General features: G+C 61.1%; 1 protein-coding gene across 1 annotated transcript; it reads right to left on the bottom strand.

Annotated features, from left to right (window-relative positions):
• Nucleotides 1–738: 738 nt before the first annotated feature.
• On the bottom strand, nt 739–10,340 carry GRK1 (G protein-coupled receptor kinase 1). Its single transcript, XM_064737400.1, has 9 exons — nt 10,242–10,340; nt 8,028–8,536; nt 6,789–7,075; nt 5,651–5,778; nt 4,977–5,134; nt 4,496–4,579; nt 4,260–4,384; nt 3,193–3,394; nt 739–1,105 (listed from the first exon to the last, which is right to left on the bottom strand). The coding sequence occupies exons 2-9, from the start codon at nt 8,503–8,505 to the stop codon at nt 813–815; spliced, it is 1,755 nt and encodes a 584-aa protein (XP_064593470.1). The 5' UTR covers nt 8,506–8,536; nt 10,242–10,340; the 3' UTR covers nt 739–812.
• Nucleotides 10,341–13,525: the final 3,185 nt, after the last annotated feature.

Raw genomic sequence — 13,525 nt, 5'->3', positions numbered from 1 at the left:
AAATTTCGGGGTGCCCCCCCCCTCAAAGCAGCTGTAGAACCCCCCCAAATTTTGGGATTTCCCCCCAGATTTCGGGGTCCCTTCCCCTCAGAGCACCTGTAGAAACCCCCAAATTTCGGGGTCCCCCCCTCCCCAAATTTCGGGGTGCCCCCTCTCTCAAAGCAGTTGCAGAACCCCCCTAAATTTTGGGATTTCCCCCCAAATTTCGGGGTTCCCCCCTCACACCAGATGGGACCCCCTCCCTAAATTTTAGGGTCCCCTCAGGTGTGGAACCTCCCACCCCCCAAATTTTGGGGTGCAATCCCACTCACAGCAGATGGAATCCCCCCAAATTTTGGAGTCCCCCTCCCCAAATTTCAGGGTCCCCTCCCCAGATTTCGGGGTGCCCCCCTCACACAGCAGATAAAATACCACCCAGATTTCAGGGTCCCCTCCCCAAATTTTGGGGCGCAATCCCACTCACAGCAGATGGAATACCCCCCAGATTTCGGGGTGCCCCCCTCACACAGCAGATGGAATCCCCCCCAGATTTCAGGGTCCCCTCCCCAAATTTCGGGGTGCCCCCCTCACACAGCAGATGGAATACCCCCCAGATTTCAGGGTCCCCTCCCCAGATTTTGGGGTGCAATCCCACTCACAGCAGATGGAATACCCCCCAGATTTCAGGGTCCCCTCCCCAAATTACACAGCAGATGGAATACTCCCCAGATTTCAGGGTCCCCTCCCCAGATTTCGGGGTGCCCCCCTCACACAGCAGATGGAATCCCCCCCAGATTTCAGGGTCCCCTCCCCAAATTTCGGGGTCCCCCCCCTCAGAGCAGCCGGCACGTCGAGCTCTTCCCCGCGGCGCCCCCAGCCGCGCTGGGGTCCAGGTCGGGGGGCAGCGTCCCCGGCGCCCCCCACACGTTGAGCTCCTCGAAGACGCCGGTCTCGATGAGCTCCTCCTGCCAGGGGATGGGCACGGTGCCCGAGGCGAAGGCGTCGCACAGCGCCGCGTCCCCCGCGTCCAGCTCCACGCCCTTCACCGTCGAGAACGCCCCCACGTCCCCCAGGTCCTTGGCGTACACCCGCCGCGGGTCCGGCACGAACGGCGGCGGCACCAGGCCTTGGGGAGGGGGAGACACCGCCGTGGGTTTGGGGTTGGCGCGCTTGATAGCCCTGGTGTGGTCCACTAACCACAGGAACCTCCAGGAACCCCAAGGAACGTCTGAGAACTTCCAAAAACCTCCCCAGAACCTCCCAAGAACCACCAGGAACTCCATAAAGTTCATCCCATGGTTCCCAGCACAGCCCAGTAATCACAGGAACCCCAAGGAACCCCAAGGAACATCTGAGAACTTCCAAAAACCTCCCAAGAACCTCCCAAGAACCACCAGGAACTCCCCAAATTGCTACCAGAAACCTCCCAGTACTGCCCAGTAATCACAGGAAAGTCCAGGAACCTCCAGAAACCCCAAGGAACATCTGAGAACTTCCAAAAACCTCCCCAGAACCACCAGAAGCTCCATAAGTTCATCCATGCTTCCAGAAACCTCCAGTAAGCCCAGTATAGCCAGTAACCACAGGAACTCCAGGAACCCAAGGAACCCCAAGGAACATCTGAGAAGTTCCAAAAACCTCCCCAGAACCACCAGGAACTCCCCAAAGTTCATCCCATGGCTTCCAGAAACCTCCCAGTATAGCCCAGTATGGCCCAGTAACCACAGGAACCTCCAGGAACCCCCAGGAACCCCAAGGAACGTCTGAGAACTTCCAAAAACCTCCCCAGAACCACCAGAAGCTCCATAAAGTTCATCCCATGGCTCCCAGCACAGCCCAGTAATCACAGGAACCCCCAGGAACCCCAAGGAACATCTGAGAACTTCCAAAAACCTCCCCAGAACCTCCCAAGAACCACCAGGAACTCCCCAAATTGCTACCAGAAACCTCCCAGTACTGCCCAGTAATCACAGGAAAGTCCTGGAACCTCCAGAAACCCCAAGGAACATCTGAGAACTTCCAAAAACCTCCCAAGAACCTCCCAAGAACCACCAGGAACTCCCCAAATTGCTACCAGAAACCTCCCAGTACTGCCCAGTAATCACAGGAAAGTCCAGGAACCTCCAGAAACCCCAAGGAACATCTGAGAACCTCCAAAATCCTCCCCAGAACCACCAGAAGCTCCATAAAGTTCATCCCATGGCTCCCAGCACAGCCCAGTAATCACAGGAACCCCAAGGAACCCCAAGGAACATCTGAGAAGTTCCAAAAGCCTCTCAAGAACCATCAGGAGCTCCATAAAGTTCATCCCGTGGCTCCCAGCACAGCCCAGTGTAGCCCAGTAACCACAGGAACCCCAAGGAACATCTGAGAACTTCCAAGAACCTCTTGAGAACCACCAGGAACTCCCCAAAGTTCATCCCACGGCTTCGAACACTGAGTGGAAACCGCATTATTGGACCTCCAACATTCATTGGAGACCCCAAAACCCAATGGGGACCCCAAACCCAATGGAGACTCCAAAACTCATTGAAGACCCCAACTCTTGACCACCCAACACTCAATGGAGACCCCAAAACCCAACCCTTGAACCTCCTGGAGACACCAAACCTAATGGAGAACCCAAACCCACTGGAGACCCCAACACCCCCTGGAGACCCCAAAACCCAACCCGTGACCCTCCTGGAGACCCCAAATCCCAACCCTTGAACCTCCTGGAGACACCAAAACCCAATGGAGAACCCAAACCCCCTGGAGACCCCAAAACTCATTTAAGACCTCAACTCTTGACCACCCACCACCCCCTGGAGACCCCAAAACCCAACCCTTGAACCTCCTGGAGACACCAAAACCCAACCCTTGAACCTCCTGAACACCAAAACCCAAACCCACTGGAGACCCCAACACCCCCTGGAGACCCCAAAACCCAACCCTTGAACCTCCTGGAGACACCAAAACCCAAACCCACTGGAGACCCCAACACCCCCTGGAGACCCCAAAACCCAACCCCTGAACCTCCTGGAGACCCCAAAACCCAATGGAGAACCCAAACCCACTGGAGACCCCACCTCCCACCACCACCACCCCCTGGAGACCCTAAAACCCAATGGAGACTCCAAAACTCATTGAAGACCCCAACTCTTGACCACCCAACACCCAATGGAGACCCCAGCACCCCCCGGAGACCCTCGTGGAGGCCCCGCCGGGCGTTACCGGCCTCGAGGCGCCCCCAGTTGATGGTCCTGAAGAAGGCGTGGGCCTTGAGCTGGGCGCAGCCGTTGTCGCGGAAGCCCAGGCGGGCCTGGGGGTCCTTGGCCAGGAGCCCCTCGCAGGCCTCGCGCGCGGCCGCGCTGAACTTGTCCGAGTAGGACACGGGGTCGTGCAGGATGCGCCGCGTCACCTCCTTGTTCTCCACCTGGTGGGCCAGGGGGGACACCACAACGTGGTGGGGCGTCCTTGGGGTCACCTTTGGTGGGGGTGTTGGGGGGTTCTGAGGGACCTCAGGGGGGTTCTTGGAGGTTCTTGGGGGTTCTTGGAGGTTTTGGGGGGTTCTGAGGGACCTCAGGGGGGTTCCTTGGAGGTTCTTGGGAGGTTTTTGGAGCTTTTGGGGGGTTCTGAGGACTCAGGGGGTTCTTGGAGGTTCTTGGGGGTTCTGAGGGACCTCAGGGGGGTTCTGGAGGTTCTCGAAGCATTCCTTGGAGGTTCTTGGGGGGTTCTGGAGCTTCTTGGGGTGTTCTGAAAGTTCTATGGGGGTTCTGAGGTTCTCAGAGGGTTCTTGGAGGTTCTTGGGGGGTTCTTGGGAGGTTTTGGGGAGGTTCTGAGGGATCTCAGGGGGTTCTTGGAGGTTCTTGGGAGGTTCTGGAGGTTCTTGGGAGGTTCTTGGAGGTTTTGGGGGGTTCTGAGGGACCTTGGGGGTTCTTGGGGGATTCTGGGGGACCTTGGGGGGTTCTTGGAGGTTTTGGAGGGTTGTGAGGGTCTTCAGGAGGGTTCTTGGAGGTTTTGGGGGTTACTTGGAGATTCTTGGGGGTTTCTGAGGTTTCTGGGGAGTTATTTTGGGGGTTTATTGGAAATTTTGGAGTTTCTGAAGGTCCTGGGGGGTTTCCTGGGGGTTCCTGAAGGTCCTGGGAGGTTTCTGGGAGCCCTGAGCTGAATTTTGAGGAGTTCCTGGTGGTTCTGGGGAGGTTTTTGGAAGCTCTCAGATGTTCCTTGTGGTTCCTGGGCTATACTGGACCATACTGGTCTGTACTGGGGGGCACTGGGGTGGGGTGGGGTGGGGTCACCTTCTCCCCCCGCCGGCGGAAGGGTCCTTTGGCCTCCAGCATCTCGTAGATGGTGACCCCCAGCGTGAAGTAATCGACCGACCAATCGTAGTCCTCGTTCTTGAGCAGCTCGGGGGCCATGAACCCTGCGGGGACAGCGAGGGGACATTGGGGGGGTCAGGTGGCATTGAGGGGACAGGGGACACCCAGGGTCCCCCCAGTGTCCCCCAGGTGTCCCCAGTGCCCCCTGTCCCCACCTGGGGTCCCGGCGTAGCCGCGGGTTTTGCTCTCGCCATCCTTGAGCTCCACGGCCAAGCCCATGTCGGACAGACGGACGTGGCCTGGGGACAAGTGACCAGCAGTGACCATTGGTGACCACCAATGACCACCTGTGACCACTGATGACCACCAGTGTCTAGCAGTGACCATCAATGACCATCAGTGATGACCAATGACCATCAATGACCACTGGTGACCACCAGTGACCACCAATGACCATCAATGACCACCAATGACCACCAGTGACCATCAGTGACCACCAATGACCACCGGTGAGCAACAATGACCACCAACGAGCATCAATGACCATCAATGATGACCGGTGACTACCACTGACCATCAGCGACGACCAGTGACCATCAATGTCCCCATGTCCCCCTCATTTCTCACATCCCCCAATGTCCCAAATGTCCCAACATCTCCAACGCCCCCAATGTCCCCAATGTCCCCATGTCCCACCGGCGTCGTCCAGCAGGACGTTCTCGGGTTTGAGGTCGCGGTAGACGATGCGGTGCTGGTGGAGATGCTCCAGCCCCAGCAGGATCTGCGCCGTGTAGAAAACCGCGCGCGGCTCCGCGAAACCCGGGTTCTCCTCGTCCACGTTGTAGATGTGGTACCTGGGGACATTGGGGACATTGGGGACATCGGGGACAGCGGGGACAGCGGGGACAGCGGGGACACGGCGGGGACACGATCAGTGTGGCACCAGCACAGTGCCAAGGTCACACCAGGGTCCCACCAAGGCAGATCAAGGTCACACCAGGGTCAGACCAAGGCCACCTTGAGGTCACACAAGAGTCACATCAAGGTGACACCAAAGCCATGCCAAGGCCATGTCAGGGTGACATCAAGGCCACATCAAGGTCACACCAGGGTCAAATCAAGGCCATATCAAGACCACATCCAAGGCCACATCACGGCCACATCAAGGTCACATCAGGGTCTCACCAAGGCCACACCAAGGTGACATCAATGTCACAGCAAGGCCATGCCAAGGCCACTCCAAGGCCACACCAGGGTCACACCAAGATCACACTAGGGTCCTACCATGGCCAATCCAAAGCCACCCCAAAGCCACCCCAAGGCCACCCTGAGGCCACCCCGCTGTCCCCGAGGCCACCGCAGCCGCGTACCGCAGGTCGCCGCCGTTCATGATGGTCATGACGAGGCAGAGGTCGGTCTTGGTCTGGAAGGCGCAGGCCAGGGACACGATGAAGCGGCTGTGGACGCGCGCCAGGATCCGCTTCTCCACCAGCGCCGCCTGGGGACACGTGGGGACACGTTGGGGACACGTTGGGGACACATCGGGGACACATTGGGGACATGGGGTGGCACCACCATGGACAGGGACAGGGACACGATGAAGTGGCTGTGGACACGCGCCAGGATACGCTTCTCCACCAGTGCCGCTTGGGGACACGTTGGGGACACGTTGGGGACACGTGGGGACACATTGGGGACACGTGGGGACACGTTGGGGACATGGGATGGCACCACCATGGGCATGGATTGGAGAGGGACAGGGACGGAGGGGACATCTGAGGGGACAGAGGAGCAGATTTGGGGACAGAGGGACATCCAAGGGGACCGAGGGATGAATTTGAGGACAGAGGAACATCTGAGGGTTCTGAGGGACACCCATGGGCACAGAGGGGACAAAGAGCCACCCTTGGGGCCACACTTGGTGCCATCCTTGGTTCCACCATTGATGCCACTCTTAGAACACCCTTGGTGCCACCATTGGTTCCACCATTGGGGCCACCATTGGGGCCACTCTTGGTGCCACCCTGGGGCCACCATTGATGTCACCCTTGGTGCCACCATTGGTTCCACGATGGGTGCCATCCTTGGGCCATCCTTGATGCCACCTTTGCAGCCACCTTTGGTGCCACCCTTGGGGCCACCTTTGGTGCCACCATTGGTGCCACCATTGGTGCCACCCTTAAGGACAAAGGACCACCCTTGGTGCCACCCTTGGTGCCACCATTCGGGAGACCTTTGGGGACACAGGGCCACCCTTGGTGCCACCTGGTGCCACCCTTGGTGCCACCTTTGCTTCCACCATTGGGGACACCCTTGAGGACAAAGGACCACCCTTGGTTCTACCATTGGGGACACCCTTGGGGGCACCCTTGGTGCCACCATTGAGGATACCCTTGGTGACACACTTGGGGACAAAGGGCCACCCTTGGTGCCACCCTGGGGACACCATTGAGGCCACTATTGGGGACACTCTTGGTGCCATCCTTGGTGCCACCTGGTGCCACCCACCTCGTATCCCTTGCGCTTCTTGAGGCGTTTCTTGTTGAGGCGTTTGTTGGCGTACATCTTGCCGGTGGCGCGGCGCTGGCAGGCGCACACCTCGCCGAAGCCGCCCTTGCCCAGCACGCGGAACTCGGCAAAGGCGTCGGCGTTGACGGCCTGGCTCTCGAGCCACTTGAACTGCACGAAGCGGCTGAACTCGGGCGAGCCGCGGTACGGCGCCCACGCCGCCGCCTCCAGGTGCGCCAGCAGCTCCTGCCGCGCCGGCACGAAGGCGTCGCCAGGGAGCGTCGAGCCTGGGGGCGGAGGGGAGGGACGGGGGTGTCATGGCCGCCGATACCAACATGGCCGCCGCTGGGGTGTCATGGCTGCCATTGGGGTGTCATGGCTGCCGAAATAATTATGGCCGTCATTGGGGTGTCATGGCCACCAAGGTCGTCATGGCTGCCATTGGGGTGTCATGGCCGCCATTGGGGTGTCATGGCCGCCAATACCAACATGGCTGCCGTTGGGGTGTCATGGCTGCCTAAATAATTATGGCCTCCGTTGGGGTGTCATGGCCACCGAGGTCGTCGTGGTTATGGTTGGGGTGTCATGGCCACCGTTGAGGTGTCATGGCCGCCGATACCAACATGGCAGCCATTGGGGTGTCATGGCTGCCAATCCCATCATGGCTGCCATTCGGGTGTCATGGCCGCCACTGGGGTGTCATGGCCGCCATTAGAGTGTCATGGCTGCCAACACAAACATGGCCGCCTTTGGGGTGTCATGGCCGCCATTGGGGCGTCACGGCCACCAAGGTCGTCATGGACGTGGCTGGGGTGTCATGGCTGCCAATCCCATCATGGCTGCCATTGGGGTGTCATGGCTGCTGAGGTTGGGGTGTCATGGCCGCCATGTTGGTGTCATGGCCGCCATATTGACATTACATCTGCCATATTGGAGCCATGTCGGCCTTGTCAACATCATTGCCACAATATTTGAGCCATGTCAGCCATGTTTGATGTCACGGCTGCCATATTGGAGCCATGTCAGCCATATTGGAGCTGTGTCAGCCATGTCAAGATCATGGCCACCATATTGGCACTACGTCCACCATATTGGAGCCATGTCAACCATGTCAACCTCCCGGCCGCCATATTGGAGCCATGTCGGCCATGTTGATGTCACAGCTGACATACTGCAGCCATGTCAGCCATGCCAACCTCCCGGCCGCCATATTGGCCCCACCCAGCCCCGCCCTCTCACCTGTGGGCGGCGCGGTGGCGGCGGCGCTCAGGAAGCCGCAGTGCTCCGCCCCCCCCGGCGTGAAGAACCGGCTCCGCAGCTTCTTGGCCGCCTCCTCCCTCTCGGCGTCCTCACACTGCTCGAAGGCCTCGATCTCCGCCCACAACGCCCCGGCCGCCGCGAACTGGGCGGAACCTTCCAGAAACCTCCGGAAGAGCAGCTTGCCGATGGGCTGCTCCACGCACTGCCACCGGAACGACGTCTCCTGGCCGCCATCTTGGGTGTGGCCGGGCGGGGCCCCGTTGGGGGCTGCGGGCCCCCCGTTCTGGGTGCCGGCGGTGCCGCCCAGCTGGGCGCGCAGGGCCTCGCACTGGGAGATGTGGGGCAGGCGGAGCCGCGCCTTGGAGCGCCCCCGGTCCTTGGTGCCGCCGCCGGGGCCGCCGCGCGCCGACACGTAGGCCGAGTTGGCCACCACGGTCTCCAGACCCCCGATGTCCATGGCTGGGGGGGCGTGGGGGGCGGTGGGACACCTGGGGAGGGGTCAGGGATACTGGTGGGACTGGTGGTGGGACTGGTGGGACTGGTGGGACCGGTGGGACCGGTGGGACTGGTGGGACTGGTGGGGTGTTTTGGCGGGAATTGGGGTGGTGGGACACCTGGGAATGGGGTGGGGGGCACACTGGTGGGACTGGGTGGTACTGGTGGGATGTTTTGGGGGGAATTGGGACACTTGTGGGGAAGGTTTGGGGGTTTTGGGGTGCGTGGGGTCATAGGACACCTGGGGAGGGGTCAGGGATACTGGTGGGATCTTCTGGAGGGATTTTGGGGTGTTGGGGTTTTGGGAGCATTCAGGGGACATGTGGGGGTCTGGGTACTCTGGGGGTCCCTCCTGTGACACGTGGGGGGCTGGGGGGCTCTAGGGGGGTCTGGGGTCCCTCCTGTGCCAAACTGGGGGGTCTGGGGTCCCTGCGGTGCAAATGGGGGGTCTGGGGGTCCCTCCTGTGCCAAATGGGGGGGTCTGGGGGTCCCTCCTGTGCCAAATGGGGGGGTCTGGGGGTTCCTTGTGTGACAAATGTGGGGGGGTCTGAGGGTCTCGCGCACTGCACGAGGCTGTGACCACGCCCCCCCCGGATTAACGCCCCCTGCCCACCCCCGGGTAAGGTGTTGGTGGTGGGGGGGTGTGTGTATGGGGGGGGGGGTCGCGGCTCTTAAAGGGCCCGCGCTATAATTAGCCTAAGCGGCTCAGCGCGTGCCTTAAGCGGCTTTCGGGGCCCCTCGCACGAGATTCCCCCCCCGGGACCCCCCCCCCACGGGAATCCCGACGGGCCCCGGGGCCGCGGGGGGCGACGGGAAAACGGGGTCACACCCCCCCACCCCAAAAAAACGGGGGGCAAAGGATTCTGGGAGAGACCCCCCCCAAAAAATGGGGTGGGTTCGATGGGGGGAGGGACCATCAACCCCGCCCCCGCATTAGCCCCGCCCCTTCAGGTGTCCACGTGACCCCTGACCCTGCGGGACCCCCCCCCTCAAATCCGGGGACCCAGTTTGGGGAGGGGGTCCCAGTTTGGGGTGTTCCCAGTTTGGGGGAATTGGGAAGAACTGGGAGCCCAGTTTGGGGTAAATAGGAGGGAATTGGGAATCCCAGTTTGGGGGAACTGGGAGGGAATTGGGGGTCCCAGTTTGGGGGAACTGGGAGGAACTGGGAGCCCAGTTACCCCATGAAGACCCCCGCCCCTGTGACCCCCCCCCAATAACCCCCCCATTCATCCTTAATAACCCCAGGACCCCCCCCAGAGCCCCCTGACCCCAAATCCCCCCGGTACTCGAGACCCCACGACCCTCACCCTGTGACCCCCCCCCTCCCGGGGACCTCCCCGGGACCCCCGCCCCAATAATCCCCCCATTCATCCCTTAGAGCCCCCCTGCTCCATGGACCCCCCCCCAGGGACCCCAAATCCCATCGATACCCGGCACCCCACGACCCCCACCCTGTGACCCCCCCCCCCGGGGACCCCTCCCCACGACCCCCGCCCGCCCCCCACTACCCCCCATAAATTAACCCCCTCAAATTAACCCCTCTTAGAGCCCCCTCCCCCCTCAGGGACCCCCTCCCCCAGCGACCCCGACCCCAAATCCCATCGATACCCGGCACCCCACGACCCCCACTCTGTGACCCCCCCCGAGGACCCCCCACGACCCCCGCCCGCCCCCCCGGGACCCCCGCCCCGCTCTCACCTGCGCAGCTGCCCCGGCCCGCGGCGGGTCCCGGTGCCCCGGGGCCGGATTAGCCCCGCCCGGGGATTAAACGGCGACAAATCCCCCGGGGGCGGCCCCCCCGTGACCCCCCCTCCCCAAATTAACCCCCGTGACCCCCCCTCATTGATCACGGGGAGCCTGGATTGCTGGGACCCCCCCCAAATTAACCCCAGGGACCCCCCCTCCCCAAACCCCAGTGATCCCCCCCGGTGACCCCCCCTCCCCAAATTAACCCCGGTGACCCCCCCTCATTGATCACAGGCAGCCTGGATTGCTGGGACCCCCCCTCAAATTAACCCCAGGGACCCCCCCTCCCCAAACCCCCCAATGGCCCCCCCTCCCCAAATTAACCCCAATGGCCCCCCCTCATTGATCACGGAGAGCTTGGATTGCTGAGACCCCCCCTCAAATTAACCCCAATGGCCCCCCTCCCCAAACCCCCCAATGGCCCCCCCTCCCCAAACGCCCAATAGATCCCCCTCCCCAAATTAACCCCAGTGACCCCCCCTCCCAAACCCCAGTGACCCTCCCAGTGACCCCCCTCCCCAAATTAACCCCAGTAACCCCCCCGCCCCGAACCCCAGTGACCCCCCCCTCATTGATCACGGAGAGCTTGGATTGCTGGAACCCCCCCAAATATCGCGGGACCCACTCACTCATTAATAACGGGGGGCTCAGGCAGCCGCGACCACCGAATAACGCCCAGGACCCCCCCAAATTAACCCCAAGGACCCCCCCATTAAACCCAGGGGACCCCCGTCCCCAGTTAATCCCAGGGGAATCCCCAAAATTCGGGACCCCCCCCAGGACCCCCCCCCCGAAAATTCAGGATCCCTTTCATAGCTCGGGGAACCCCCGGAAATTCGGGAAACCCCCGAAAATTTGAGACCCCCTCCCCCAGAAATTGGGACCCCCCTCCCCCCAGTAATTTCAGGACCCTCCGGAAATTGTGGACCCCCCAGCCCCCCGAGAATCCGGGAACCCCCAGAAATTCGGAACCCCCGGTAATTTCGAGACACCCCCCCCCCCATTCTGGATCCCCCAGAAATCGGACCCCCCCCCCCGGTAATTTCTGACCCCCCCCGGTAATTGCCCCCCCCCCTTTAACCGTGCCCCCCCCCCGCAGTTCCCGGTGCGGTTCCGGGGGGGCCCCGGGGGGGTTTTGGCGGCGGCCGGGCCGGGACGCGCCGTTACCGGGGAGCCGGGAGCGCCCGCCCGGGCACGCGCGGCCCTTTCGGGGCCCCCCCGGCCCTTTCGGGGCCCCCCCGGATCCTTTTGGGCCCCCCCGGATCCTTTTCGGGGCCCCCCAGCCCTTTCGGGGCCCCCCCGGAACGGTTTGGGGTCACCGCGTCCTCCTGGAGCCCCCCCAAACTGAGACCCCCCCCCCCCCAAAATCTGAGTTCTCCCATTGATAACTGGGACCCCCCCCTGGAATTTTGGGGATCCCCCCAGTTGAGACCCCCCCCCCCCGCCAAAAATCTGAATTCTCTCATTGATAACTGAGACACCCTCTTTGGAATTTGGGGACCCCTCCAGGAATTTTGGGGACCCCTCTATGCTTGGGACCCCCCCTGGAAATTTTTGGGGGTTCCTCGTGGAATTTTGGGGAACCCCCCATAAATGATCCCTCAGCCCAAACTCTGTTCCCTCATTGATATCTGGGACCCCCCCGTGGAATTTTGGGGACCCCCATGCTAGAGACCCCCACCCCAAAATCTGAGTTCCCTCATTGATAATTGGAACTCCCCCCATTGGAAATTTGGGGGTCTGTCGTGGGTTTTTGGGGACCCCCCCCTTAAAATCTGGGATCTCTCCGGACTCCTCAGTCCCCCCGAAACTTTAGCGACCCCTCCCCAAATTTCTGACCCCTCCCAAATTCCTGGCTCCCCACCCCAAATTCCCGATCCCCCCGAATTCCAGACCCCACCCTGAATTCCCGACCCCCCCCAAATTCCGCACCCCCCCAAATTCCTGACCCCCTCCAAATTTTTCGTTGCCCCCCAAAAAATTTGGGACCCCTCTGGGATTCCCTATCCCCCCCAGACCCCCGAGCCCCCCCATTTTGAGGAGGGGTCTCCCAGTTCGGGACTGGTTGAATTGGGAGCGAACTGGGAGCGTTGGGGGCTCCCTTGGAGGGGGGAGGGGGACGGACTTGACCTCGAGTGACCCCGCTCAAGCCACGCCCCAATTAGCCACGCCCCCCAAATGGCCACGCCCACCGCTTTGATTAAAGGCGAGCGTGGGTGGTCTGAGGGCTCCCAGTGCTCCCAGTAAGATCCCAGTGCTCCCAGTAACCCCCAGTTCCCCCCCCGTATCCTTTCCCAGCTCCCATTCCCAGTGCTCCCAGTAAAATCCCAGTGCTCCCAGTTCCTATTCCCAGTGCTCCAGTATCCCCCAGTTCCCCCCATATCCTTTCCCCGTTCCCATTTCCAGTGCTCCCAGTGCTCCCAGTCCCCTCCAGTTCCCCCAATATCTCTCCCAGTGCTCCAGTTCCACCCAGTGCTTCCAGTGCTCCAGTAACCCCCCCAGTCCCCCAGTATCCTATCCCAGTCCCCATTCCCAGTCCCTCCAGTTCCCCCAGTTCCCATTCCCGTGTTCCCAGTACTCCCAGTACCCCCAGTTTCCATTCCAGTCCCCCCAGTTCCTCTCCCAGTACTCCCAGTTCCCCCAGTATCCTCTCCCAGTGTTCCCAGTAACCCCAGTTCCCATTCCCAGTGCTCCCAGTACTCCCAGTGCTCCCAGTTACCCCTCCCAGTACTCCCAGTTCCCCCAGTATCCCCCCTCTCCCCGTTCCAGCGCGGGCCCTTTAAGAGCCCCCCCCACCGCCAGCCCCAATTCTCTCAACGGGGACGGTGGGAACGCCGCGGAGGCCACGCCCCCTTCATTAGCATAGAGCATTTACCCCTTAAATAGATAAATAGGTGGAGCGAAGTGTTGGGGCGGGGCCTGGGAGGGTCTAGGGGTGTTTAAATCTCAGATTAGCATAAGGGGCGTGGCTTGTGAGACTTTGACCTGGTTATTAGCATAAAGGGCAGGGCACAGACATGCAGAGTGTATAATTAGCATAAGGGGAGGGGTTTGGGGATATAAAGTGATTTTAGCATAACAGGCGTGACTAAAAGTGATTAATTAGCATAAGGGGCGTGGCTTTGTAGTCTGACAGTCACTATTAGCATAAGGGGAGGGGCCAGGCAGCTTCAAGGTGGGTTATTAGCATAAGGGGTGGGCTATCTGAATATTATAATGAGTTATTAGCATAAAGG

The sequence above is a fragment of the Zonotrichia leucophrys genome, unplaced genomic scaffold, assembly GCF_028769735.1.
Source record: "Zonotrichia leucophrys gambelii isolate GWCS_2022_RI unplaced genomic scaffold, RI_Zleu_2.0 Scaffold_55_320004, whole genome shotgun sequence".
In the NCBI taxonomy this organism is placed as follows: domain Eukaryota; kingdom Metazoa; phylum Chordata; class Aves; order Passeriformes; family Passerellidae; genus Zonotrichia; species Zonotrichia leucophrys.
The sequence above is the reverse complement of the archived record's forward strand: the minus strand, read 5'-3'. Positions and strand labels throughout refer to the sequence as shown.